The sequence below is a fragment of the Neopelma chrysocephalum genome, unplaced genomic scaffold (genome assembly GCF_003984885.1).
Source record: "Neopelma chrysocephalum unplaced genomic scaffold, ASM398488v2 Primary Assembly neopelma1_24, whole genome shotgun sequence".
NCBI classification, from domain to species: domain Eukaryota; kingdom Metazoa; phylum Chordata; class Aves; order Passeriformes; family Pipridae; genus Neopelma; species Neopelma chrysocephalum.
Window position 1 is genome coordinate 22,493,700 of NW_020897693.1, and position 27,518 is coordinate 22,521,217.

General features: G+C 44.3%; 2 protein-coding genes across 11 annotated transcripts in view; one reads left to right on the forward strand and one right to left on the reverse strand.

Moving 5' to 3' along the window:
* Positions 1 to 3,618: 3,618 nt before the first annotated feature.
* On the reverse strand, positions 3,619 to 22,747 carry EXD2 (exonuclease 3'-5' domain containing 2). Of its 7 annotated transcripts, none has more exons than XM_027708057.1 (9): positions 22,647 to 22,747; positions 12,306 to 12,713; positions 11,157 to 11,413; positions 9,996 to 10,122; positions 8,896 to 9,221; positions 6,480 to 6,586; positions 6,115 to 6,250; positions 5,012 to 5,368; positions 3,619 to 4,270 (listed from the first exon to the last, which is right to left on the reverse strand). In XM_027708057.1, the coding sequence occupies exons 2-9, from the start codon at positions 12,642 to 12,644 to the stop codon at positions 4,054 to 4,056; spliced, it is 1,866 nt and encodes a 621-aa protein (XP_027563858.1). In that variant the 5' UTR covers positions 12,645 to 12,713; positions 22,647 to 22,747; the 3' UTR covers positions 3,619 to 4,053. The 7 variants fall into 7 exon arrangements, with proteins under 7 accessions (XP_027563858.1, XP_027563846.1, XP_027563865.1 ...); XM_027708045.1 differs by lacking the exon at positions 22,647 to 22,747 and adding an exon at positions 14,071 to 14,183; XM_027708064.1 differs by lacking the exon at positions 22,647 to 22,747 and adding an exon at positions 13,969 to 14,073 and having other exon boundaries at positions 5,162 to 5,368.
* DCAF5 (DDB1 and CUL4 associated factor 5) overlaps positions 22,517 to 27,518 on the forward strand; it is a 72,741-nt gene continuing 67,739 nt past the window's right edge. Inside the window, exon 1 of one of the 4 annotated variants that reach the window (XM_027707987.1) lies at positions 22,517 to 22,771. In XM_027707987.1, the coding sequence (XP_027563788.1) occupies positions 22,558 to 22,771 (214 nt within the window). In that variant the 5' untranslated portion in view covers positions 22,517 to 22,557. Of the gene's footprint in view, positions 22,772 to 22,860; positions 22,953 to 23,399; positions 23,629 to 26,822; positions 26,978 to 27,518 lie in introns of those variants that run through there. The other 3 variants (XM_027708017.1, XM_027707992.1, XM_027707997.1) reach the window with 3 other exon arrangements.

A 27,518-nucleotide genomic window follows, 5' to 3' on the forward strand; every position in this document is an offset into this window, starting at 1 on the left:
AATCTGCCACAGGGGCTGCTGCTACTCCCACTCCAGAAGACTGTCTCTGGAAACATGTACCCACTAACCTGAAAGAACCATTTTGAGGCAGGTGGCACAAAGCACCAGGAAAAAGGGAAGATTCCTCTCCCCCATCTCTGGCAGCATATCTTAGACAAACTTACAAGTGTGAAGTGACGAGCAACAGAAAGAAAAATCCCATATTGTGAAACCCAGTCCAATCAGAGAGGCATTGCAATTCTTTCCCTCCACAGACAAAATGGATGTGCATGGTTAAGTGAAGGAGGGTAAGTGCATGGTAAGTGAAGGTAAAATACTTGGAGCAACCTAGATGAATGCTCAGGTTGAGAAAAAACTAGGGTTTTTTTTAAAAAAAGTAGATCTGTAGCCATCATGACTGATCAACATGACCAGGCCAAGGACAGCATCTGAACCCATTATTCAAACATACCTGAGCAAACTTGCTATCACATTGCTTAGAAGTACAGTATTGCTGCTAGCATGGGCTCTTCCACAGCTGATCTCTGACACACAGATCAGGAAAAGCACTGGAAAAGGAAACTCAGAGGGTGAGGCCCAGTGTTACTGTAAGGAATGATGGACTCGTAAGGACTGTGTGAGACACAAGGAAAGAAATAAAAGGCAGGCATGCAAAAAAAGGAAAAAAGAGCTTCAAAAGTGGTAAGTCTGGTAAAACAGTAAATTTTTACAGAATGTAACAATTACCAATGAAGACATACAAAGAACTTTTATCTATAGACTGATAGAAAATTTAAAATCATAATAATATAAAAATAATATATTTATGCACAATAAATATATCATTTCTTCTCTTTCAGATTGACTTAAAATGATGCAAGTTAAGAATATCTTACAAATAGCAAAGAATCTTAGTTCATAAAATATTTGTGAAGTAAGTTTTCTTTGCCAGTTCCTATTTCTGAACAAATGATTTGGAAAGAAACCTCTTCAATGATACCTCTGGCTTTTTAACAACAGAGAACCCATAGTCCAATTCTTGTCTCAACATTGTTTTCTTGTCTCAACAAACATAAAAGACCCTAACCCTGTGGTCAGCCAATCAGTTCCATTAAACAAACCAGTTTTATCAGCAGTTTCTACATCAGAACAAAGGGAGAAAAAACAAAGTAGAACAAAGATGTGAGATACACCTTATATTCCCGATGACTGAAAAGTAGCTTCTGAGCCATGCAAAGAGCTCTCAACACCCTGATCAGATGGAGACAGGATATAGCACTATCTGAACACATGCTTAAAATGCTTTGGAGAAAAATAGTTATATCCAAGCTGCTGCTGTAGGCAGGAGGTTCTTGCTGAGATTATAATCAGCTGTGTGAATGAGCACAGAGACAAACCACATTTGGCTAGATGAGTTTTTGTTAAGACCTGCCAGTGATACAGGAAAAGAAATAAAATTGCCCTTATAATGAAAATAGTCTCATTTGCAGCTCTCTGATAAGTAGTATTTATCATGAATCTTTGATTCCTCACGCTGCTATTGCAGTTCCTCTTGGATGACAATAATATACCATTTCTCCACGGCTCCTACTTAACCAGTCTCTGCTACAAACAGGATTTTCACCCCTGGCCTGTGGAATTTCTTGAATTATCTGATAAGGGACAATTTCAGCCATGATCACAGCAGGTCCAGGATTCTGCCCAAACATTATAATAAAATGTGGGTCAACTGCGCTATACGCAGTAGTGTGAAGTAAGATAAGGGTTTTACTGAAACTTCTTTACAGAGACATATAAAAGTTGATAAGAGTTTCATCATTCAGTAGAAGCACACTCATGCAATCAAAATCATCAGAAGCGATTTTACAGAAATGAGTATGTATTTTTAAAAAGTTATATTTAACTAAGGTCTAGCACCAGACAAAAAATGAATATTTAAGAAAGTGAGACAGCAGTACATTTTAAAAAACAACAGTAATAATTAGCACACACTAGCTTATATTTTCAAAGCATTTTATAAACACATGTATTAATTAAGCCTCAGAACACCCTCATGAGATAATTACGTACTATTAGTCCCATGTTAGAGGCTGGGAAACAAGAATGGAGCAAGTATGGCCTGCTCACCACTACACATGTCAAATCCAGGTACAGAACACCAGATTTTCCATTTATTTTCCATATGTGGTCTGATCTCTTAAAAGATGCTGGTCTTTAATTTAAATTTGTTTCCTCTTATTCCTTTTAAGACACCTGTACTTATTTCAGTCTGATATGAAAAGGTACTCCCCAGGAGCTATTCATAGAATCATAGAATGGTTTGGGTTGGAAAGAACCTTAAAGATCATCCAGTTCCAACTCCCCTGCCATGGGCAGGGACACCTTTCACTAGACCAGGTTGCTCAGAGCTCCATCCAACCTGGCCTTGAGCACTTCCAGGGATGGGGCACCCATAGCTTCTCTCTGGGCAACCTGTGCCAGTGCTTCACCACTCACAATAAAGAATTTCCTCCTAATATCTAAGTGTAAACCTACCCTCTTTCAGTTTAAAGCCATTCCTCCCTGTTTTACTACTATGTGCTCTTTTAAGAAGTCCCTCTCTAGCTCTCCTGTAGCCCCTTCTAGGTACTGAAAGGCTGCAATAAGGTCTCTCCAGAGACTTCTCTTCTCCAGGCTGAACAACTCTCTCAGTCTGTCTTTATAAGATAGATGTTCCAGCCCTCTGATCATCTTTGTAGCCCTTCTCTGGACTCACTCTATTATGATGAGGGCCCCAGAGCTGGATGCAGTACTCCACATGGGTCTCATGAGAGCAGAATAGAGGGGAGAATCACTTCCCTTGCCCTACTGGTCATGCCTCTTTTGATGCAGCCCAGGATGGGGTTGGCTTTCTGGAGAAGTTACCAACACATTCCAGGAACCTCCTGAATTGCTTATGCCCTGCTGTGTTGTCCCTCCAATAGATATGGGGATGGTTGAAGTCTCCCATTACTACCAAGGCTTGTGAACACGAGGGTGCTTTTATCTGTCTATGTACGGCTTCATCCACTCAATCTTCCCGGTTGGAGTTGGACGACCTGTAGCAGACTTCCACCATAATGTCACCCGTTTCTGTCCTCCCTTAATCCTGACCCATAAACTCTTGGTTGCCTCCTCATCCATCCCTAGGCTGAGCTCCATTAACTCCAGCCAGAGCTCCATGCACTCCAGCCAGTCATTGACAGAGAAGGTAAGACACATCCATGCCTGTTCTTCTTAAACAGCCTGTATCCTTCCATTCCAACACTCCAGTCATAGGAGTCATCCCACCCTGTCTCTGTAATGCCAACAAGATCACAGCCCTGCAGGCATGTGCACACTATTCAAGACAGACAAGCAGAATCAAAAAAGAATATTTTTATAAACTGTGTGTTGCTGGAAGCTGTTTAACAAAAGACTTGGCGTAGGTGCTTCCATACTGCCAGAGTCAGAGTGTTACTTCTCATCAGGCACCTGCCACCAGGAAACTTGCTCAGGCCTATCTGCAATGCTGGTACACCTCAGAATCTACAAAAAAGGTTTCTTTGCCAGTTCCAAACAAGAAATCTCTCTCTGGCAGGGGGTCTTCTCTAAGAAGAACTCATATGAGTACAACTGAACTGAAAACAAAGAAAGATTTTTATCGAGAGACTCTAAAGGTGAAGTCAAGGGCACAAATTTATGTCAGAAAATGTGGAAAAGTTCATATATTGTGCTCTGTGTTGAGAGATGGTCTGCAGGTAGCAAGTACCCTGGAGGTTTCAGGAAAATAATTCTCCATAGTCACTTTGAGAAGACAAGTTCCCTTAGTATATCACTCTTGCACTGAACTAGTGAGTGACAGACTAGGATTAAAAATTCCAAACCACCTGAAAGTTCAAGTCAATGGATCTAACTGTCAAATTTAACTCTATAAAAATGTCAAACCTGGCAGATCTACTGCTACCTGTTTGCAAACCCAGACCCAGGTGTTAGTGAAGGCATAGAGATAAAAAGTCCTTTCATCTTCAGTTACATATGTTCATTAGACACTATCCGGAGTTCAGGGAGTTAGTTTCATGACAGCTCAATCTGAAGATCCTCCCCATACTTCCTGATCAGCTTCATGTGGTTATGATCCACTGACCATTGCTCTGGGAGGTGCTTGGGCTGCATACTGTCCAAAAAGTGCTGCCGCCAGCGTCTTTCCAACTGCATAAGGGAGCGCAGGCCTCCTTTAGCAAAACACTGCACCACCTTCAGTCCATGTGGCACGTAGCTCTCATTGCAGATCCTGCCAAGACATAAGCAGAGTTTAGTTTCACACAAGCCCACTGTCAGACTCTAGATCTGTCTCCAGTGAACAGCAAGACACTGAAGATACTTTCAGCTGCAGAGTTTAATTACAGACACATGGTAAGCTAACCAAGAGGGAGAGTTTTAAGCTCTGCTTCAATGCCAGACTGCTTTCCAGAACATAGTTACACTGTGAAACTGGTTTCTCTGAACTGAGAGTGTTCTTCTTTTACAGCAACACTAAACAAAGCTCTTTAGGTCCATTACATGCTCCTCAGGATACAGACTGCAAATTTCTCAAGGCAAGAACTATATGACCCTCCAGATTCTGCCACTGAATTCTCTGTCTGGATAGATTCTGAGTTATAACATTGGCATATACAAATAACAGTGAGCATAAAAAGGAGAAAATACTGATTTCATGCAGACAGAGACTAGATACTCGTTAAGAAAAGGTATTTGGGGAGGCTTTGAGAAAGTGAAGGAGAATTCCAATATAATGGTCCTTCAACCTCTCTTCCTGATCTGTCCTTCAAAAGAAGTATAAAGTGTTGGAGAGGAAGATGGAGAGCAAGAACAGTAGACTGCTGGAAGAGGAAGGGAAAGAGGGGAAGAAACAAGAGCTTCAGTTCACAGATCACTGATGGGTTGCGGGAAGAAGTGTGTAAACAAAACCAAAACCAGTAAGAAATGCAATATAAATTACAAAATCTGACACCTACTGATGGGCTTGTTATACCTGGTTTCCAGACCAGCTGCTTCCTGGAGCATCTCTGGTGTGACTGCCTCTGTGTTAAAGAAGTCCTTGATGCTTTGCAGAAGCTCTGCCCTTCGGGGGTCAGGCAGGCTGTCTGCATTCAGCAGGGCTCGCGCTCCCGAGCGCACTTGCCTGCGCAGAGGGTCCTCCAGCAGACGCACACCTTCCTCGGAGCCGATGGGGGCACCAAACTCCTCAGCCAGCTGCTGCTTGAGATGGTTGTCATAGTAATTGGAAATGGCATGGCAAGATGTGCAGAGTAGGAGCACGTCATGGGAGTTGTGGTCCTTCATCTGAATGGGGAAGTGTCTTCGGTATTCATGAGGAACAACGTTCTTCCTAGAGAAGACAAAACAGACAGTTCATTACATTTGTCTGGAGCTGCTACTCCTCAGTTCCTCCTCCTCCTGGCCTAGAAAGCGTTACCTAAAACTTAAAGTCCAGGAAAACAAAGATTACCACGATCAGGACCCGTAGTACAGCAAGACATTATTTTTATTCTTTTTATTTGTAGTTGTCTCTACAGGTTTTCTGCATTTCTCTTTTTTCCCCTTACAAAGATTCATCCCTTTCAATCAAAAAGAAAAATATTCATACTGTAAAAAAAAAATAAAGTAATGCTCTATGAGAAGTATATTTCTCAACTAATCAGTAGCAGCTGCAAAGACAAAAATCTTGTTCCTTTTGACCTCATGAGCTTCAGGCTCACCTAAACCTTTCAAAAATATAAGGATTAAGTAGTAGAAAGACTAGAACAACTATTTTCAGAAGAGCATGCCACCTGAACAGTGTGTATCAGCACACTGCTGCCCCCCTCATTCAAACTGCAGCATATACATGTTCCATAAGAGCTTTGCTCTTCCTAGGATTGGTATCACCTTCCCTTCAGAGGAAAGGCCGGTCTCTTCACTTTCAAACCTGCCCAGTCACATACAACTACAGAGCATTCAAATAGTGATAGCCCATCCAGAACATGAATAGGCATAATGTTTCAGGCCACTAACCAAGCTATGGATGCCAAACTAGATGCAGACCTCAGTTCTGTTCTAAAAGATGCAGTTTTCCCCTATCCACTAACAACTCACCGGATATAGGATTCTCGCTTGCCACATACAACGCACAGATTTTCTTTGACTGTCAGATAATAATCAACTTGAGACTCAGGACGTCCTGAAGGCTCAAACCGCAGCTTCACAACAAATGGGTCTGTGCTAACTAGCTCTACAAGGGTAAAGGCAAAGAGAGAATATTCAAAACAAATTTGTATTTGAAAGCTTAAATAACAATGCTACAATGTAAGAGTCATCCTAGCAAATCCCAAACAGTATTTCCAATAAGAGAGGATACAAAACATTCATGCTCCATTATCTAAAAAACAAAAGAGGGAGGGGAGGGGAGGGGAGGAGAGAAGCTGTATTTCAAATACCACCTGAAAATCTGGTATGCCTACCTCCAATCCCCTTGTCCAGATACCACTGAGCCTTCTTGCGATCACAAGTGCACAGGGGTTGTCCATCTGGTGCATGCAGGAAGCAGTTGTCATACAGAGGAGATTTTCTATGAAACAAGGACAGCATTACAGCAACTATGATAGCATGCCAAAACACCCAGAGCTCTCTGTAGCCATTGGTTCCACATTCCAATTCATGCAGCCTCCTCCAAATCACGTGAGTGCCCCTAAACACACACTTGAGGCTGCTGAGACTGCACAGGCTGCTGGTAAGGGAAGCAGTACATCTAAAAACTTACCTAGATTTACTAACTCTAAGCTATCTTTGCTCTCCTGCTGCCAACAGAATTGTAACTCTGAACCCCAATTTTCAAGAGATGCCATCAATTATGACAGCCTTTAAAAAAAATTAAATTAGAAAACAAAAGAAAATTGAAGTCACAAAGGATGATGAGCCAAGAGTAAGCTCAAAGAGAGTGTCAACTTACTGGTGAGGCAGTTTCAAGGACTGGCTGCCTAAGGCTGTATTTAAAAGCTTTATTAAGAAAAATTTTCTAAAACTTAGTGTGAATAGCAATTACTTCACTTACCCAAGAGAAATGCTCCAAAAAGTCTCCAAAAGTTGGGGACTCAAACACATGAGTCCATGAGAACAACAAAGCTGAACTGAGGCCCTCAAAAACAGGCCCCAACCTGTGGTAGGGACAAAAATTTCTGCTGGAGCAGTCTCTGGTGGTTTGCGGCAGTGTATGGAAGGGCACTGTTTTGGAGAAAGTGTTTCCTTTGCCAATCTCCTTCAAACAAAACTGAAGAGTGGACAGATTGGGCTTAGAGAGGACCTGGCCAGACATGTCACAATACACTGAGGAAAAGTTTCCTTTCTTCTCTCCAGCGAGATTGTACAAGCTGTAGTCAGCAGAGCTCTACCAGCTAAAAAGGTTGATTCACAGGCTATATAATCATGACAGAAAGATTTCTTCTGAGGTCCATGAGGGGGAAAAAAACCAACAAAACAATGATACAGGAGGTCCTCCCTTCCACTGAGCAGTTCAACAGTTCAACTCAGTCACCATGACAATTTCAGTACATGCCAACTTTAAATGAATAAAAATTTAAACTAAACAGACTTAAACAGAAAGGAAGAGTGGAAAATGACTTTTGAAACTACATCCAGTGTTACCACAGACCAGAGCCACACTGCTGTAAATACTATAAAAAACACTGAGTCTACAGATCTCTCAAGAAGTCAAGCGCAGTTAAAAACAAAAAATAAATAAACAACTAGGGGGAGATCTCAATTTAGCTTGGAAAGCAATTTTGTTTAAATTTTAATCCTCCCCTGAGACACAGTACTCCTGTTCTGCATGACACAGCCTCCCAATAAAAAATAAAAAAAAAAACCTGGAGGGATTTGCTATGTAAAACACAACACTGCTAATGACTGCTAATGAAATCAATACTATTGACTACATTAAGATGTCTCCATTGCCAATCCAATGAACTTAAAAAGGAGAAAACAAATACTAAAATGTCTGGCTTTCTTTCCCAATGATAATTACATAAAATTTTAGTTCCTATATCCAGTGACAAATTTTATTAATTGTATCCCAACAAAAGCAAAAATACTAGCTCCCCACATCTTCCACTGCACTGATCTTAAAGAGACTTCTCCAACTGGTTTTGAACTCTCATTAGCAAAAGGCAGTAAGAATTTAGGATCCACTCCCAAAAATCACCTGCAAAGACAGTGATCCTGAATCCAGCAACAGCTGCCTCTGCAAGTCCAAAGTAGTACCATTCCCTCCTCTCTCTCCCAGGCCAACACAGAGGGACTACCACAGACTGTTCCTTCCTGTGCCCTCTGGCACCTCAGCTTTCATCTCTGCTCAGTACTCTGCCATCTCTGTGGCCACAGTGACATAGGACAGCTAAGTACAAACAGCAGTCCACGAGGCAGATCCTGATGAAGGGACAAGCCCTATGCAGTTGCCACCTTTTCCCTGGAGGAGAAAACGCACAGCCGTTTGGGCAGCAGAATCATAGAATATGCTGACTTGGAAGGAACCCATCAGGATCGTTGAGTCCAACTCCTGGTCCTGTGCAGGACACCCCAAGAATAACACCTCCTGCTGGGACTCTTCTCTCTGGCTAATGCTTCCACAGGAGAAGGAAGGGTAAAAGTGGAAGACAACACTTTAACTTGCTCATGACCTAGTACAGATCCAAGTGCTGCCCCGCTTCTAATACCTACAGAGAAATGAGGAACACAGAAACAGGATCTGGCTCCCACGACTGTTAGGTCCTGCATTTGCTTTCCTAGCTCATATTATCCACTTTGTTTAATGAATAGAGTAGGAGGCAACATTCAAAGTTTTCCATCTGCAGTGCAAAGAGTAAAGTGTGCTCATATACTTACCGTGCAGAATATCCCACACCCAGAGGCTTTCGCTTCTGCCTCCGTGGATCTCTCACTTGATGATTGCCAGAGGGCTGGCCATTCACCCAAGATTTCCGATTCTTTGTTTTCTGAGGGGAGTGTCCATCTCCACTCTTCTCCTCTCCTGTGCTGACACTCTTTCTTCCTCTAAATGGGATATCCACCAAGCCCCGGCATTTACCCAATGCTTTTTCCCAAGCAGCGACAGAGTTTTCACCTTCAGATGTAGCAGGGAGGCCAGCAAATCCCAGCAAATGGAGGAAAAGAGCCACTGAGACCTGGGCATCCCTAGCAGCATAGAGAATCTGCAGAAAAGCACAGACATCTAGATACGGACAAACAGCAAATACTCCCAAACATTATTAGTCTTCAACATTTGGTACAGTAAAGCCAGAAGCTGCATTCATTTCCTTTAGAAGTTCAAAGTTTTGCCAGTTGAGTGGCACTTTCATAACATCACCACACCCCACATTTCTAGGGTCGGTCAGACTTGAAGTACTCATGGGTGCCCCCAGGAACTGCAAGGGAGTGAAAAAATTCAGGTCAGCCAGGCCCTAAAACACCTTCCTACCCCACCAAGCCCTCCCTAACTAGTAAGCAGTTCCCTTTTGACATACTGGCTACGAATATCCAGCGTGGTTCTTTGTCCTGTCACTCCCTCTACCGGTCACTGATATCGCAGACATCTGCAGCTTGACTAAAGAAACTGAGCAATCAGGGAAACTATAATGCTCTAAAGAAGGTTTCCAGTGTCTGCACTGACTGCTACAGAATGAAGAAAAGAAAGTAATAAAAAAGTGAGGTTTTGGAAACACTTCTTCAAGGGATCTTGCCTTATAGATCTTTCAGGACTAAAGGAAAACAACAGTCAAGTATCCAGAGAGAACAGTAGAAAATGATCTTCAAGGAAAAGAAGGGAAATGCAGGTAGAGAGCCTGAAATTAACTTTAGACCACAGTCACACATAAGGTTTTGAGGCAGAACTTGAAGAGGTTCAGACCTCCCTGTGGTAAAGCCTCTTTTTCTACTAAGAAGGTTACTTTTCCTCCCAAAACACCAAGTTGAAGTGGAAGACACACCTGATCTTGTGCCAGTTCTTCTGCCTCCCAGTTGCTGCAACGCACATGAGGAGATTTGTCAAGCGGGCAGTTCAGGACTTTTTCAGCTAAAGACTTAAGGCTAAGGCAGTTGTGAAGTAGATCCTTCCTTCGGTTTAAGAAAAAAAGTGAAACAAACATATTAAAAATTAAAGTATACGCTCATGTAAATTCAGATGGCCTCACAGACCCTGCCAGAGCACAACGCACATGATGCATGACTCCCAAACAGCACAGAGCTTCCTGTCAGCTTTAAAGGCCCTCTCCCTCCCCTCTATTAAAATGTCTTTTCTAGATTTAGTAATTATCTTGTGTCTGCAATATGCAAAACAGTCAAGGCTGGGAGTCAGTAACGTTTAAGGCTGAAGTGTTTGCCTCTGAAATACTTCTGAACTAAAGAGTTCCATCATAAAGTGATGGACTGCCTGCCCCAGGGATTCAAGAGAAACTAAAGAGCCAGGAATGACTCAAGAGGAATTCTGGCCACAAGAGACAAGAAGTCCATCCTCAGTGATAAAAAGGCACCATCAGGTCAGCCAACCCATGTCCCAGATCACTAACACCACACCTAGACATCCATATAACTGTACATGAAGAATACAGGCAAGTAAAACATTTTGTTTTAGGAAGAATGAAGGATAAGAAAATGGCATCGTAATTGTAACCTTTCCACAGAAGCATTTTTATTAAAAGAGAAAATTAGAACTGGTTTATTTAGTAATTTTTCAAGAAATCTTGCAATTCAGCAGTTCTACTTACATGCTCTGGGCACATTATGCCATACTTCTAGGCATTCAAACATCTGCTGACACAGTGATCTCTTTCACTGCATTACATCACTGTGCTTGGACTTTTAAAAGCTGAAGCATGATACTCAGAAAAGTGCATAAGGGTATTGCATGAGAAGACTAACAGACACAATTAGCAAATGAAATCCTCGTGAAGATTTAATTTCCATTAAGACCACAGAATACAAGCATGAAATGTTCTTGGGCTGCAGCTGTCAATGCCCATTCTCTAAAGTCACCCTGAGAACTCCAGACCTACCAGACTGATATCATTCAGCATATGCAAATTATTTTAAAAATATTTCCAACTCAAATGATGCCTCCAACAGAGTCGCCTCTGTCTTCAGGCACTTACCGCTGCCTCATGGCTAAATACCGCAGATCCACACTCCCTTTGACTGGAAGGCCATAATCATGAAGTAGCTTGCAAGCATCTTCCCAGCATCCAACCCCAACTTTCAACACAGTACTATCTGCCATGATGTCCAACAGGGTCTTTGGGAGAGTCTGTCGACTGGCAACAAGCCTGGGCAACCGAACAAGAACACAGAGGCCACTGGAAGAAGCCATCTGTAGCAGGGATACAGGATTTGCTCTTCCCTCCACTGATACCTGTAATGAAATAAAAAAATGAGGAGTCCAGGTTACAGTATTATTAGTAATGCTGGAGCTGGAGCAAATTGCAAAAGAGGTCACTGAAGACAGGAAATACTCATCAGTCAAGTGTTGTTACATGTCTCTAAAATTTCACTGCAAATTATGTGATCTGTTTCACAGTATTACTGTCCCAAGCTACTTCTTGCCACACTCCTACAAGACAATCTTTCCCCTTTTCATCCTTCCCCCTCATAGCTGAGCTGGTGAAAGAAATCAGACACATTTCTTAATCCACATCAGCACAAAGCCACCCACTATATATATATATATATATATGTATAATGTTCACGGCAAATTCATTGTTTAACTGTGGCTTATAATAATGACTGTGGGGTGAATAAATTTCCAGCCAAAACAATGGCAAAGACAGCCTGTTTTGAGAGATCAGACATGCAAATGTACAAGGAAAAGAGGAACTTTACTTTCTGGTTGTCCCAGTGAGTTTTATCTACGTATCAGTACTATCCTTCTTTTTGGATTTATTATACTTAAGATATTGTTTCTTAAAAATGTAGCCGGATTTAAAATAGTGTAAACCCAAGCTACTTCTAGTAAATCACCTTCAAAGAGCTATTACACAAAACACATAATGCTATATTTAGCCATACAATTATCACTATATTTAGTAAAGTCGATTTACCACAGGAGCTCAGTAAATAGTTAATTAAAAACATAGCATACTTAAAGGTAAGAGCAATCAAAATTAGCAGCTATTTCACTGCTGTCAGGACAGACAATCTCACAGGCAGTTTCAACAGTCCTAGAAGATCCATTTAAACAAAGGAATCACCCCACCCTCACCGTTGCAATTTGCAATCTAAAGGAGAGGCGCTTCTTGATCACTCACCCACTCACAATCAATTCCAAGCACCGGCCACTTCTCCAGCTCCTTCTTCAGTAATGGTTCAACACGATTCCACTCCTCCTGCTCTGAAACTATCACTATGTCTGCACCAAGGGTCCTCTCTACCCAGGAAAAGGTGGGAGATCTGAAGAAGGAAAGCACCTCCTTATCCTCTGTCTTAATGAGTCTCTCATCTCCCGACTTTATAGCTGCTTCTTCTTGCTGACTACTATGGCATGCTTTTCCTTTCCGACGTTGGGTTGCTTTCCACAAAACCAGTCCTCCCACTGCAACACCCAGCAGGGTCGCCAAAGTTATTGTCACTGCTGTTTGCTTGGGCATTTTTTTTATTTCCTTTACTACTCCTTCACTTCACCCACACAAAACGGCATTGTAGGATTTCATCATGGCCTGCAAAGAAAAATGAGAGCTGGAAATTAAGGACAACGAAATGTGTTTAGAGATATTAAATATATGCAATGCTATACATAGCAAGGTCCTAGCCACAACTTGTGATCCTGACAGAAGAAGGACCCACTTAGACTGGGGAGGTCTGGGGACAGACCACTGCAGTTGTGGATTAAGCAGTAACAGGAGACTGAATGCTGCTGTTGACTACACCACGGAAAACCTTAAAGGGAATGCATTAATTTATACTGGTGGAACTAGATGCTTCCACAAACTCTGATATTCCAAAAATAAACTAGTCATGGTTATTACCAACATCTTTTAGTTCAGTTTGGAACTAGATCAACCTAAACAAGGGCAAGATGGAATTGCTGCAGAATAAGCATGTCAGTTCATGCATTAGTAAACAATAGGCATTTGTCCATTACATTCACATCCATGCTAGGGTCAAATGGCTCTTCAGGCACTGAAAAGCCCTAAAGAAGCAGCATCTATTCATAACACAGCTTTCCCTCTATCATACAAAAGCTTAGTACCCCTTCAGTAAACTGAAATCAATCCTGCCCCTGCACCCCCACCTTCCCAACCCACCGCGTAGTTTCTAAAGGGCTGCTCTGACGCACTGTCCCACACAAGCAGAAGTTCTGGTGTCGGTGCTGCTACAGCCCTGCAGAACCGCTGTCAGAACCCCGATCACGGGCCGGGCACCTGCCTAAACGCCTGCGAAGTGACAGTAATTCCCTCCCGCCTCTTAAACAGAGCGAGAAGGCTGAACACAAGCAGGGCCACGCGCACCTATAGCCCCTCCTGCCTGTGATCCCAGGCAGACCCTCGTGCGGATCCGCCATCCCGCCGGGCAGGGAAGCCCAGATGAGACAACGAGGCCCCTGCCCAGCCCGGGGGCAGCGGTGCCAAGGCCGGGGGCCCGAGCCGAGCCCTCCTGCGGGCCGGCCCAGGACTCCAGGGCGAAGGCGCTGCCCGCCTTAGGCTCGGCCGGGGATATCGCGGGAAGAGGCCCGGACGCCGCTCCGGCACGGATGGAGCAGGCGGGAGGCCGCGGGCGCATCGGACCGCGTACCGGGGCACCTGCGGGCGCGGCCGCACCCGGGACGCGCGGAGCAGCCTCTCCCCCCGCGCCCGGCCCCGCCGCCCGCCCGCGGGCCTCGCCGGGCGCCCACCGACCCGCTCGCTGCCTGCGTCCCGCGGAACGGCTGCGTCCGGCGGCAGGAACCCCCCGCGGGGCAGTCGCCACACGCACCGGGAGGCTTAGAGCGGCGGACACTTCCTCTGTGCCGGCGGTGTGGGCGGGCGGCGGGAGCCGCCATGTTGTACGGCAGCTGGTGTTGGGGCGGCTGTGTACCTGGACAGGCGTCAGCGTGCCTTCAGTGGGCAGCGAGCACTGGCAAAAATACTGAAAAGCGAGCTCTTTTCAGGAGAGTTTTGAAGTGAAAAGAGCGGCTTGTTGTCTGAGATTAGGAGGGCTCGAGGAGCGAGCCGCAGCGGGGCTGTGGAAGCCACCCGACCCGGAGGACCGGGGAGCCCCTCGGGCAGGAGGGACCGGAGAGAATGGGAAGTAAGGAACAAAGGCAGCCAGGAAAATAAATAGGAGTGCGTAGCCACCTCAAAGTGGCAAGCTGGAAGAAAACAAAGAGGGGGGAAATCGAGCGGTAAGTATCAAGAAGTTAACAGAGGAATAATCATGACAATTGTTCCTCCCTTGTGCGTGGAAAAATACGACCATTAGAAGCGTGACACTGCAAAACACGGACAATGAGTATTCAGGCAGCTGCTATGGTCAGGGTTATGATCATCAAGTTTTGAGGCCATCATTGTCGAAAAGCAAACACGTTTCCAGACCAAATTCTGTTGCAAATTAAAGGATTTGAGCACCCAATTTCTTCCAATTCCTTTACAATTCCAAATATTTCCCAATTTTTGTGCTGTTAGAATTCCAGCTAGCTGTGTCTGTTTGAAGCAGACACTAAACCCACAAGAAAGATTGCTTTAACAATTTGACAGCATCAAATGTTGCTTTGTTTTAACTTTGCCACTTGTAATCATCAGGGAAGGAGGATCTCCCTAGCAAAGACTTGGCATTGAGCAGACGCATTATCCAAGGAGTGCAACAAAGCAGCTAATAGCTGACATCAGGGAAAATCTCTGTAGAAGCAGTATTTTTTTTCTGTCTGTAAGTCAATGCTCAAACTTTACTGTCCCCCTTCTTATTTCTTAACTCAGGAATGCTGTATGGACCTATTGCTAGCACAAAAGGAACACAAGTGATTTCCAGAAGAGCCCTTTTCTGAGCAAATAACACCCTCCCCTTAATCAGAAAGAAGATGACAAGGCTATTAAAGGTTGAGCAGCTACTGTTCTAAGGACCAGGTCTAAGCCAACATGGTGCGACCATGTCAGGTCTCACTGGTGGTGGGGTCACACCAGCGAAGTTTGTTTTCCATTGACTTGTATCTGTATTTTGAGTGTACAAATGCTTTATACCTCAGAGTTACAGCTTCTGTATAATAAGTGTTTCTGCAAAGCATGTCAGTCCTCCTCTAGAGTGAAGAGATTTTTATCCATTTTTTATACTAATCCACTGGGGATTACAAAGCATTGCAATCTCGCACATCTTGTCACTGGTTCATTCTCCTCAACAGGGAAGGTCTGCATCTGCCTTACAGTCACAACCTGGACACAGCCTCTCCATCCATCCCCTATGCTCCAATGCACCAGACAGCTGACCAGCTGAAGTGGAGGTCACCAAGCAGGAGCCAGCACTACTCTGAAGCTCCTCACACAACTTGTGCTTAGAAGAAAAGTGCATCACATGCATGCTCAGGAGAGAAAACTAGAGGGGTCTGGCTGTAACTCAGTTTCTGTAGTCAGATGGACATGTTCTGCCTCCTTCTTTCCCTCTGTCTTCCCTTCACACCTCCCACCCCCCAAGGTATAATGCTTTGTTCTATTTGTTCACTGTAGTCTAGCATAAACCTGGATGGCCACTTAGAAGGATAGTCCCACATTTCCTGTTGTACGCGTGATTTGACTGCTCGCTCCCTGCTCCCTTGCTCCAGCACCCACATTTCTGTAATGATGGGTCAGAGAATCTGGAGACTAATCTGGCTGTAAACGAGTTCAAGGGAAAAAGATAACACCTGGGGACACAACACACTTGTTTAAGGCCCAGGTGACTGGACGGAGACCTAAGAAGATGGTTTGTCTGGGCTCCAGGACGCAGGTCCTTCATTGTGGGGCAGGTAAGGCATTCCTAAGAGAACTCTCTCAAAGCTCTAGATGAGCTCAGAATACCAAGCAAATCTGCAAAGATTGTTTGTAGCTGGACCCATTTTTAATAAACTGGCATCCACACAAAATTTTGAAATAGGCCAGTTTTTCCTTTTACAAATTTTTTACTTTAGTTTCTAAAGTAATAGAAGTTGAAGTGTACAGTTACAATAGAGAAAAAAGCAATAAAATACCACAACATTTATTACATAATAAAAGTCTAAAAGAGAAGATGCTAGCTTTTCTCCAAGTAACAGGACTGTATCCCTGGTTGCATTTAAAGTGTTTATTTTTCATGTCATCACTGACATTAGAGAGTCCTGTAAACCATAAGTATCTTTAACAGCTTGTCTTGCTACCTACATAGCCATTTATTCAAGTATACAGATTGAATTAAACATAAATGAAAACAACTGATGCATGAGTGTACTCTGGAAAAAAAAAAAACAACCAACAAAACAAGTTCCCAGTGCCTGATGGGGCATTGCTGAGAGAAGGTAACCAAGTGAGTAAACACCAACTGCTGGCTTAGCCTTACGTATAAGAAATCTGTTACAGCAGGTAACTAGAAGCTTTTACATGGTAAATAGCAAGATTTACTTTTCTGTTTTTGTAGCATAATCTGAGGTCTCTGCAGAGGTCTCTGTCAAAGGACTCAATTTTAGCCTGATTTCTTACAGAAAGCAAGCTTATGCAATTACACTGTCTGTTGGTGTTTCTGTCTGTGGGTCCCATTATTTCCCACACTTTCCTTGCCAAGAAAGGATGTTTAAACCATTGCTCAATTCCATCTAAATTTGTACAAAAGTAACTTAAGTGAAATGAAAAGCCAAATTGATGAAACAGGTCCTAATAAAGCTGTCACTGATAAAATGGCAAGCATGTGCAGACACTGCATATACATACGAGAATCCACTTAGCAGTGGCACATCAGGTCAGGTCCATAGGAAACAAGGCTTCACTTGTTCTGCGGATCACAGAAAAAGAATTATTTTTATAATTATATTAGCTCATCCTTTTGGAGGGAGAAGACCAGGGTAAATGACTCAGTGTTCAAAGGAAAATCAATGATTGTGGAATATCAAAGGAAAGAGGCTCTGGTCAAGACTAAATTGCTGGTAGCAGACAATGAGCAGAGAGCTCATTGTCCCCAGTAGCTACTGTCCCCAGTAGCTCATTAATAACACTCTCTTTGGGGCCCCATCCCAAGCTACAAAAGAGAACTGAACTCGCATTTCAACTCCTTGTGTGATTTATCTTTCTCCTGTCGATGCTAGTAACCCCGTGCCTACATGTGCAAACAAGCCATTTTGAGCAAGGTTTGTTTTGAGAGGGTTGATACTGGGGAGGCAGTAGGATTTTTTCTTTCCTCAAAAAGTCAGAATGAGATCAGTTTCAATCAACTGTGAAGTCACATCCTACAGGTGGAGTTTCACACTGCAACAAGGTGGATAGAAGGTTTAGCCTCTGTTGAAAAGGCAGTTCTGCTTCCCTCTTCTACCTGTTGGCATTCTTCTACAGCCTCACTTCTGCAAACACTGGTGGCTAGTTTGATTCAAGGAATTAAGCAAGCAGAAAGCTAACACAGCAAAAAAATGGAGATTTCTCATGGTTTAACTCCTTGTAGTAACTCACCATATAGCCAGATCTCAGTGTAACTACATCCTAAGCCAAAAGATGAGTCAGTGGTTGCTCACTGCAGGGATCTGCCGAAGTTTGCAGGGTTTGCAAAGAATTTGAAAAAAACACTCTCAGAGGTATGTAAGCTGCCAGATCCCATGAGGATGAGTTGTATTAACATCGATCATCATCAATGTATTTCTTCCTTAATTGCCAACTCTTTTCACTATTTATGTAGAAGCTGAGAGGAATTTCACAATTCCATTTCTTGAAGAGCACTTAACTTATCCCAGTGGTTCAGCCCAGAAGGCACATTCAGTCAGCCTCACAGTTTATGGCTGCTAAGAGTATGATATCCCCCAACTCCCAAAATTCAGCTCTCATCTGGGCACTCCAGACTAGCCTGTGCTGATTTTGGCATTCATTGGGACACTTTCACGAGTCAAATATACATTTGAGAGAACAATCCTTGTTCTTCCTATCTTTCTGGTCCATGAAATTAGTAAGCAAAAGGAAAAAAGCCTAGAAGCCATCACATTTTCACTAGAAGGAATAACACAAGAACAATTATTTTTAAAAAATGATGTGGCTAAAATATGATATAGTCTTCTTGGTTTACCCTCCATTTGTTTCTATTTCCCCTCCAAAAAAAAAAAAGTATAAATAAACAAATTAATAGAAGCCTTGACTCTGCTCCACTTTCCGAATTGTATGCTCACTCTCTCTTACTCAGTCCATAGACATCCAGCTACCAGTGTCCAAACTTCTGAGTTTCCACTCCAGATTAACCAAAGCCATTCAAAAGTTCAACAGAACTCAAAAAAGTGTACTTAAAGCTCATTCTCTCTAACCTGACACAATCGACCATGCTTCATCTACTTTTCTTTTTACCTATTTAAGCTTTCCTTCCAGGTGTTTGACAGCCTCTCAGAGAGCTGTATCCTTGGTTTTCTCCTTTTATGCTCTTGTATTATCTCTGAGTTATCTCATCTGAAATACAAATAAATTAATATCTCTCTGCAGATGATTTGTGGATCTGCTCCTTTCCCCAGAGCTATCTCCCTCTATCCAAACTCAAATCATACTCTTTTTCTCTCTTCTGTGGATAACTAGCAGGAAGTTAGAGCTTATCAGAGCTAGAACTCTTCCCTGAAAGCTCTCTTATTATCCTCATTTTGTGTATGTGTGGATAGCATTTATCTGCCACTCAAGCTTGTTTGTCAACTGTCAGGTCTGACTGAAACCTCTTTGTAGATCCTAGCACCCAGGATACATACTTCTATATGGCAGCTCCAAGACAAAGTCCTTTGATCCATCCATGCAACTAAGAGCCTTGTTTAGTTTTCTTGCTGACATATGGTAGTGTGCCCTGATAAATCTCCCTCCAGCATTAACCAACACAGTTCATAACACAACAGCCACGGACTGCTCTAAATGTCATGATCTGACAATAGAATAAAGCTGACTGTAGGCCTCCTATTAATAATCAAATATACCACAGACATCAAATGGAAATGACTACTAGAATTTAACTCATTCTGCCAATTCAAATTTGTTCAGAAAAAATGTTGAAGGGATAACATTGTACCAGCAGATATTAAACCCAGATCAGTTATTGTCAGTCCTTCCAGAGGCAGAACAAAAATTGTAGCATGGACAGAAGCTGATGTGAAAGCAATGTGACACCATGTCCATACCTGATCCAGATCAATTTAGAACTGCTGAGAGACTGGACTGTGCAGTGGAATAAGCAAATCTGAAACTGCAACCCAAGATTGTTTTGGTAGATCATCTTCATCACTTCCCTATTTGCAGCATTCTCCTAGTTCCCTCTTTGGTATTGCATCAAACATTATTTACTTACCTTCATTTCCAAGGGCACCTACAACAAGTCTACAAGCCTGTTAATTATCTTTCATTTCCTTTCCAGTTGACTTCTCCCCTCTACTGCCTATTTGTTGAAATTCCAAACAAAACATTTTTGGGGGGCTTTATTTCATGCTGGTTTTGAGGTATGGAGGAGACTATAATCATCCTGCAGAACTAAGCTGCCCAAGCAGTGTGTACAAACAGACCCTGACTTCCTCTGCCCATTGAGTCTGTCCAGGCTCAATCCAGTTTAGTCTGTACCATTCCATCTCAGTACAGCACCCCACATGCTAACATGTCCCACAGAACAGCAATTTGATGAAGTTAGATCTGTTTGAGTAACTACTGTCAGTGCCTTGATTCCATTCCAAGCTGCAGAAGGTTCCGATTAAAGTAGACAAAGATGCTTCATTGATGCTACTTCAGCATGACTCAGGACAACACTGTATGTGTTCTGGAGAGTAACAGCACTCTGGCATTTTCAAAGGAAGATGTTACCAGTATAGACTATAAAAATTTCCTTAGGTGTTATATTCAAATTCAAACAAAGGAATCAGAGAGTGAAAAGAATGCTTACCAATTTGGTTTTTAAACTGGTATGGTCATGTGAGAGAATATTTCATTGAGCAGTACAGATTGGCAATCTGCTATTATTTTTCTTTCAAATTCTGACAACGTATCTTCTTTCTGTCTGCTTACAAATGTGATTAGAAAACCCCAAACCAAAACCAAACAAAATTCAGTTAGATTTTTCCTAAAAGTCCTGGCCCTGAGAGTTTAGGAAATAATGTTATTAATATGTAAGACCAGCTTTCCTAGAGACCAGATCCAGAATGTGGAGAAAAAACAGTGGAGATTTTATTGTGTTATTTCAATACAGGAACCAAAGATATCCAAAGATATTCAACCTGAACAATACTTTAGGAAAGGGGAAAAAATGAACCATGTGTTGGGAATTCAGAAGTGAGCAACAGTTTCTGATATAATTGTAATGGCACAGAATTTCATGGCATGCAGGCAGAAGAGCTATAAAAATGATTTTATAGCAGCACAATTTACCTGTGTCTGAGGCTAAAGTAATAAACACAAACCATGATGGACAAGGTCTTTGCCTCTCTGTATTGAGGGTTGCTAGACATGATACATAGCAATAGTTGGCCATCAACAGCTGTAACTAGAAAAACCTTTTTGTGTAGTTCAGATGTAGAAGAGATTACCTGTCTTCTGTTTTCACTTCAATTGTGAAACACTGTTAATTATTAATATTGACATTGTTAATGTTAGTAATTACTTCCATTCTCTCCCCTCCCCCCACAGTTAGAAGGAAAAGTTTATTTACTTTTGTATGTGTTAAAAGTAAGGCTATAGTGTTGTCAAGTAAAAGGCATGGTTTATAGGATTTCATGTCCTTTCTGTAATCTTAACCAGGAAGAAATCCAAAGCACTTATAATGAAATAATTTTAATTTCTACAGAAAAAATGTCACTGGAACATACTCAGTACTAACAGAACTAACAGTACTCAGTAATGTTGCCATATCACAGTTTATGTCAGGAAGGGTTTTTCTGTTTGATTGTATTAAAGTTTAAAGATTCGTAATTCCCAGCTGGTGCAGTGGCACACAAAGATGGCTGGAACTGTCAAGCTAATTCCTCACCTTCCAAAATCTGTATCTTCCCTACATACTGGTGCCAGTTCACCCATGCCTCGTGCCTATTGGGAAATCCAGACCTGAAAGTTTCAAGCTGCTCACTTTGTGCGCAGAGAGTGTTCAGTCAGACACTGCAAGGTGGGACTGGGAGCTCTGTGCAGCACCTTACGGACATCACTCTTTGAATGACACTGCTGTTGTCTGAAATGGCATCAGATATTACGTGTGAGATACAGGGTCCTGTGAAAGACAAAAGATATTTTTTTCCCCAGAAACATAAAGGTTGGGATGTTGTTTAACAGCAGACAACACAGATCAGCTCCACCTATTTAGCTGGCTGCCTTTTGAGTTTTCGTTGATACTAGAGGATAAGAGAAGAAAATTCTTCTATACTTCCAACTGTGTTCTGGGACTGCAGGGGAGTCTACTCACTTGGGATAGGCAACCCTCCTGTTTTCAGTGTTGCTCGGGAAGGAGCAGAGGGCAAGCAGTAAAACCTCTGATAGCCTCAAAAAAAACTATCACAGAGAAAACAACAAAAAAAACCCTAAACAAAATGAATTCTAAAGCCGTAATGCTTTGGATTCCCGTAGAAATCATTCAGCATTTACAGAGGACAAGCCTCACTGCAAACCGCACCCGCACTTGGGGTATTTTCCCCCTCATCTTCCCCCCGGTGCGTTGACCGCAGGACCCCACAGCGGGCTGGCCGGAGCTCCGGAGGGCTCCTTTCCCATTCACCGCGATCGGGGACGACGTCCGTTCGCGGGAGCACCTGCCCGCCCGCCGCCACCTCCCTGCCAGCCGCGGGGCCGCAGGCGGCAGCCAGAGCCCCGAGTGAGGGCTGCCGAGTGACGAGTGTGCTCGTCCCCCCGCAGGTCCTCCGAGTGACGAGCGTGCCCATGTCCCCGCAGATCCCCGGAGCGGCGAACGTTAGCGTCCCTCCCGCAGGTCCTGGGAGTGGCGAACGCGTCCTTCCTCTAAAGATTCCCGGCGAGTGTGTCCATCCCCCCGCAAGCCCCCGGAGTGGCGAACGTGTCCTACTCTCCGCAGGTCCTTGGAGTGGTGACCGTGCGCGTCCCCCACAGGCCCCCGGAGTGGCGAACGTTAACGTCCCCGCAGCTCCTCGGGGTGGCGAGTGCGCCCGTCCCGCCGCGCCGCTCCAGGAGCGAGTTAACCGGCGGCGGCGCCACGCTAGAGCCGGTCCGGGAGGCGCGGGCTGCAGCTGAGGATCAGCTGCTGAGGGGAGCGGGGAGGAGCCAGCGGGATCAGGAAGCGGCGGAGTGTCTAACACCTCTCTGCCATGGCTGGCTAAAGAAAAATCATCATAACCATAACAAGGGGGGAAGTGGGGGAGGGGAGGCGGCGGCGGGGGAAGGGGCGGCGGGGGAAGGAGCGGCGGGGAGCGGCGCAGGCGGCAGCATGAGGAGGAGAGGCAGCCGGGGGGGCAGCATGCGGTCGGTGGTGGGGTTCCTATCCCAGCGGGGCTTGGAGGGGGACCCCCTGCTCACCCAAGACTTCCAGCGAAGACGCCTGCGGGGCTGCAGGAACCTCTACAAGAAGGACCTCCTGGGCCACTTCGGCTGTGTCAATGCCATTGAATTCTCCAACAATGGAGGCCAGTGGCTGGTCTCAGGTAAAGCGAACGCTCCCGTCCCTCGCCCCCTCCCGCCACCCCCTCCCCAGGAAGCATCTTCCTGCCCGGCCGCCTCCCCCGCGGCCCGGGGGGAGGGGAGCCGCGGCGGAGCTGCTCAGAGCCGTTTCCCAAATCCACCGGTGCCCGGGAATGATGTTTTCCCAAGTAGGGATCTAAAATGGTTGACAGGTTTTAAATTCTACTATTATCGGGGAGGGGGGAGCCCTGGACAAAGTTTTTACTAGAGTGTTTCCCGGGCGCTGGGGCTTGAAGCTGGGGGTGCCCTTTTATTTTATGGCTCGCTTGTCTTTCCCCATATAAGGGGATTTTCTTGTTTTTGGGGGGACGACGACGGAGATGAAACCACCCCGCGGCGCGCATTGTGGGCGCCGGGTGACATTTGTCAGCGCCGTGCCCCGGGTCGGGGGTCAGCGATCGCTGCCGGGGGCGGGCAGCGGCCCCGAGTTTGGCCGGGGGGGCTGCAGTCCCGCTCAGCATCGGGCGGGGAACCGGATCTGTTTAATCGAGGGTCTGGTCACTTTGGGGCCACCCCACCACATCTTTTGGGGGAGGGGAGTCGGGTTTTGTTTTGTTTCTCCTCCCTCCCCTTGCAGGGCGCATTTGGGGAGGGGAAGAATTATATTTGTGGTGATGTTTTTTGACTTCGGGTCCCCCCTGTTGCTTGCCCGGGGCTGAGGGACCCATGGTTGGGAGATGCTGTCAGTTAGGAGGGAGGGGAGGGCTTGCCATCAGCTGCGACACCGAGGACGGGGAAAGGCTCTGTACCCCAAGCCAGGGAGGGGCTGCGGGGCTCGCTGGCCGGCCGCCTCCCCCCACCCCAGCAGCGCTTGGCGCAGGTGTCTCTTCCTTCTTCCCCGTCTCCGGGCTCGGAGGGGCGGCGGGGGAAGGAGGCAACTTGAGGCCGGGGCCTGGCCGGGCGCTGCAGGCCGCGCTCTCCTTGGGCGGCTCTTAGCGACAGGCCGGGGAATCGCGAGCCGATCCTGCCCGCGGCGCCCCGGGGGCTCCGGCGCCGAGGGGCCGCGGCGCCCTTCTCCCACCGAACCCGAGGCCCCTGCGCCCCGCTGCGAGGGGGCAGAACCCTTCGGGTGGCGGGGAGAGAGCTGCCGGTCCGGGAGGGACCGCCCGTGCCGCGCCGCCCCGGGCAGGGCCGGGCCGCCCAGTGCGGTGTCCATCGCAGGCCGCAGTCGGGGGGCGTCTTGTCCCGGCCGCCCCTCGCCCCCGAGGGGAGCGAGCTGGAAGGAGCGGCCTCCCTTCCCTCTCCCGCCGGCTGGGGTTGGAGCTGCCGGCAGCTCCCTCCCCTGGGACCGGGCAGCAGCGGGAAAGGCCCACTCCCGGTCGTATGGAGTGGCTGCCCTCGGGGGAATCGCAGAGCTCCCTGGCACAAGGCCGTGGCAGCTTTGTCGAGCGTGGTCTCTCCGCTTGCAGGAGGGTGATGGCCTGGTTACCAACCACGGGGTGGAGGAGGGGCGAGAGGGCCTCGGCTTTGCCTGGCCACCCTGTAAATAGCGACAGGGGCTACTAAGGAACGTGATGGGAGTATGGCTGAGCGGGCAGTTTACTGCCTTCTCGTGGTGTCTGGGCAGAGGTGGACTGTATCACACAAAGGTATCAGTATTAACTGCAGAAATAACACGAGGATTCAATAAAAAGTTATTATGACTAGTTACTTGTAAGCAAGGACAGAATAGAAACACTGCATAAACATAGAGTGGAAGCTGATACACTGAAGCCTTCCTAAATTTAACATTCTTACCTGAAGTAATTACAAGCATAAGTCCAGGGGTTTCTGGAATGAGTATCCATGAAGGATCTTAGTGTTACTGTCAGGGATTCTTTTATCTTTATGCACATGCAACTTATGAGATAGGCATCCATTTATCTTGTGAGTATACATGTGTATACACGCACACATATATATGTATATAAATGTGTATTGGAAGGGAATGCTGATTCACCTATTCTAAAGTTCCCATTTGTGCTGGAGTTGGCATGCTGGTTTGTACTGGTCCTTCTTCAGTAGAAAGTAAAGCATTGTATTTCTACTTATAAAGTGCTACAGAGAATTCAAGTGTAACTATAGTTTCTTTTTTATTTTCCATAATAAGTGATGGAAACAACATCAGTATTTTCTGTTCTTCTTGCTCTAGAAGGCTTTAGGAGATACTTCAGGTCTTGTCATATCATCAATGCACTTACCTATGTTGACATCCATTCTTTAGGTAGAAGCATAAAAAGTTGAGGACTGGAACGGACTTTTAAGAATTAATTTTGTCCAAACTGCCTGAGTCAAGGTAGGTGCAGTGAGAGAATGGACGCAGATTTCCCAGCTATTGGGCATCTAAAGAAGCATATGTAGAAGGAAGGCTTTCAAACAATGTCCAGATTTCAATTTCCTAACTTCTCATAAAGCTTCAGAGTGTTCAAAGGGCTAAGCTTTTCCTCCGTATGTAGATAAATGAGTAGCAAGCAAGGAGATAAATGGTAGCAAGCAAGTGAAAAAAAAAGGCTTAATTTACATGTATTAGCAGTGCACATATTTGGAGTAGTCAAGAACAGGCTACCTTAAGCATGACCTTGTGTTGATGCCCTGAGAAAATGAAGACCTCTAATTATGGTAACTTCTTCTTAACAAATGTTCATGTTATCTGTGACCATAAGATTTAGTGTTTTATGTGCCATAGGAACAGCAAGCATGTGCTTTGTGGTTCAGTCAAAACCAAGAAATTAAAAGTCAAAAGATTTATGAATAGTCTTAAATTTCATGTCATTATAACACCAAGCTTCATTAAAATTACACTCAAAAGACTCCTTTTTAAGGTCATGAAGCTCTGAGAAATAGCAACAGCAGGGAAAAAGCAATGATGAGAGCTCAGATAAAAGGTAAAGGAAGGGTATAAGCTGCCTCTACTCTGAAGTTTTGTAGAAGAGTTGCTTTACAAGACTTCCAAATGCAGATAAAGCCTTAGAATAGATGTCATGTGGGTCTCTCTTCCCTCAAAATAGTCAGTGTGCTGAGGTAAGGACGAGATGTTAGATGCTTCCATCTGTGCTTATAGCAGCTAAGAGAGTTAACAGGGATATTGGAATGTGTGAAAATGGAGAGTGCAAGCAGTCTTTTCAGTTGTTCAGTGTTAAGTAATATCTATATTCTTAATCTAAAGAAGTCTGCTTTGACTAATTGACTTGTTAACAACTTAGACCTTGTTAGAGATGGTTTAAGTGCAACTGGTACAGTGCATTGGTAGCGGCTATACTGATGCCATTGAAATGCTAGCCGGCATCCAAATTAGTGCTGTTCTCATCACTATTGGCTAGAATGCTTTCTTTAGGTATGTGTCCCACCTTTTTTTTTTTTTTTTTAAATCTATCTCCCAGAAGCAAATCTGTAAGGCTAACGATTACTGTTTCAGTAAACAATTTAAACTGCTTAAACAGAGTTTATATTACAGTTCCAGATAATTTTCCTGCTAGGATTTTGGAGAGAACTTCAGTGTAGACAAGCCTTGGCAGGCCTTCTGAAAGCATGTTTGAAAGTTTTAGGTATCTTCTTCAAATCTTGTATTGGAAAGTGCACATTTAATAGTCATTAAATTTGTCTGTAACCATATTTTCAAGTAAAAAAATTGAGGTCTACAAGTTGAGCTGGGGACCAGTTTGTAGGCTTTTGCTGTACCTGTGTGGAACTCAACAGTGTCATTTTATAGAGGGGGAGAAACAGAGAGAGATTAATAGTTCGGGACATGAGTGCTAGAAGAGACAGGCATAAGGACAAGAATTTAAAAAAAAATTAAATAAATGGAATGAGGAGGTGGACACTCAGGAGAAGATGCAGTGTGACAAGTAGAAAAGGCCTATCTGTAGAATGACATAAGGGAAGAGGAAAGCTTAACATATAAGAAATGTGTAAGTGGGTTGAAATTGGTTAAAACTTTTTGCTGGATAGAGTTGAAAGATTTTATTGGGCAAAATGTGTCTGTGCAACGCTTCATTTACTAGATGGTGTTTTTTTCTTTTAACAGTTTGAGAAACACATGACTGTCCATGCATGGAAATTAAAATCACCATGCAATGGCGTGCATCTGACTTCTTCCCTCACATTTGCCAAGCATCTCCTTCTGCAATTTAACTTCTTGAAAATCAACTTTACTTGGTCTGTGTAATAGACTGTCTGTCTCCCATCCTCAGGTTTGGTGGATATGTTTTCCTATTTGTTTATCTGTCATTTTTCATGCCTGCTATCTCTTACAAACATGAGTATCTTTATCAGAACCTCCCACTTTTTTGCCGACTTTAAACTGCACTTTGAAGATAACTTCTGGGAAGTACTGTAATCTGAGGTTTACTTAATTCATGCCAGCATTCCTTTTCTCTTGGCTTTTTTTCCCTCCTACCAGATAATGCAAAAATTAATAGCTGTTCTATGATCATAAATTTGTGAGGATGCAAGAAAGTATTGGAAATTGATCTGTCATTTAGTTGCTATGTAAATCTGAAAGAGCATGGGCCTAAAAGAGGGGAACAAGGTGACTTTAGCAAAGATAGTGGAATATTACTTCTGAATAAGGGGATTGTGTATCAAGTATATTTTAAAGAGGAACACCTTTGATTTTAATCTCATTGTATCCAGCAGAATTCTGTGTAAGGAAGGATTTTACATCAAGTTACTACATCATGTTTTAATTAATTTTTGAGAAATTATAAAATTTCTCAGGAAAGATACCAGGAT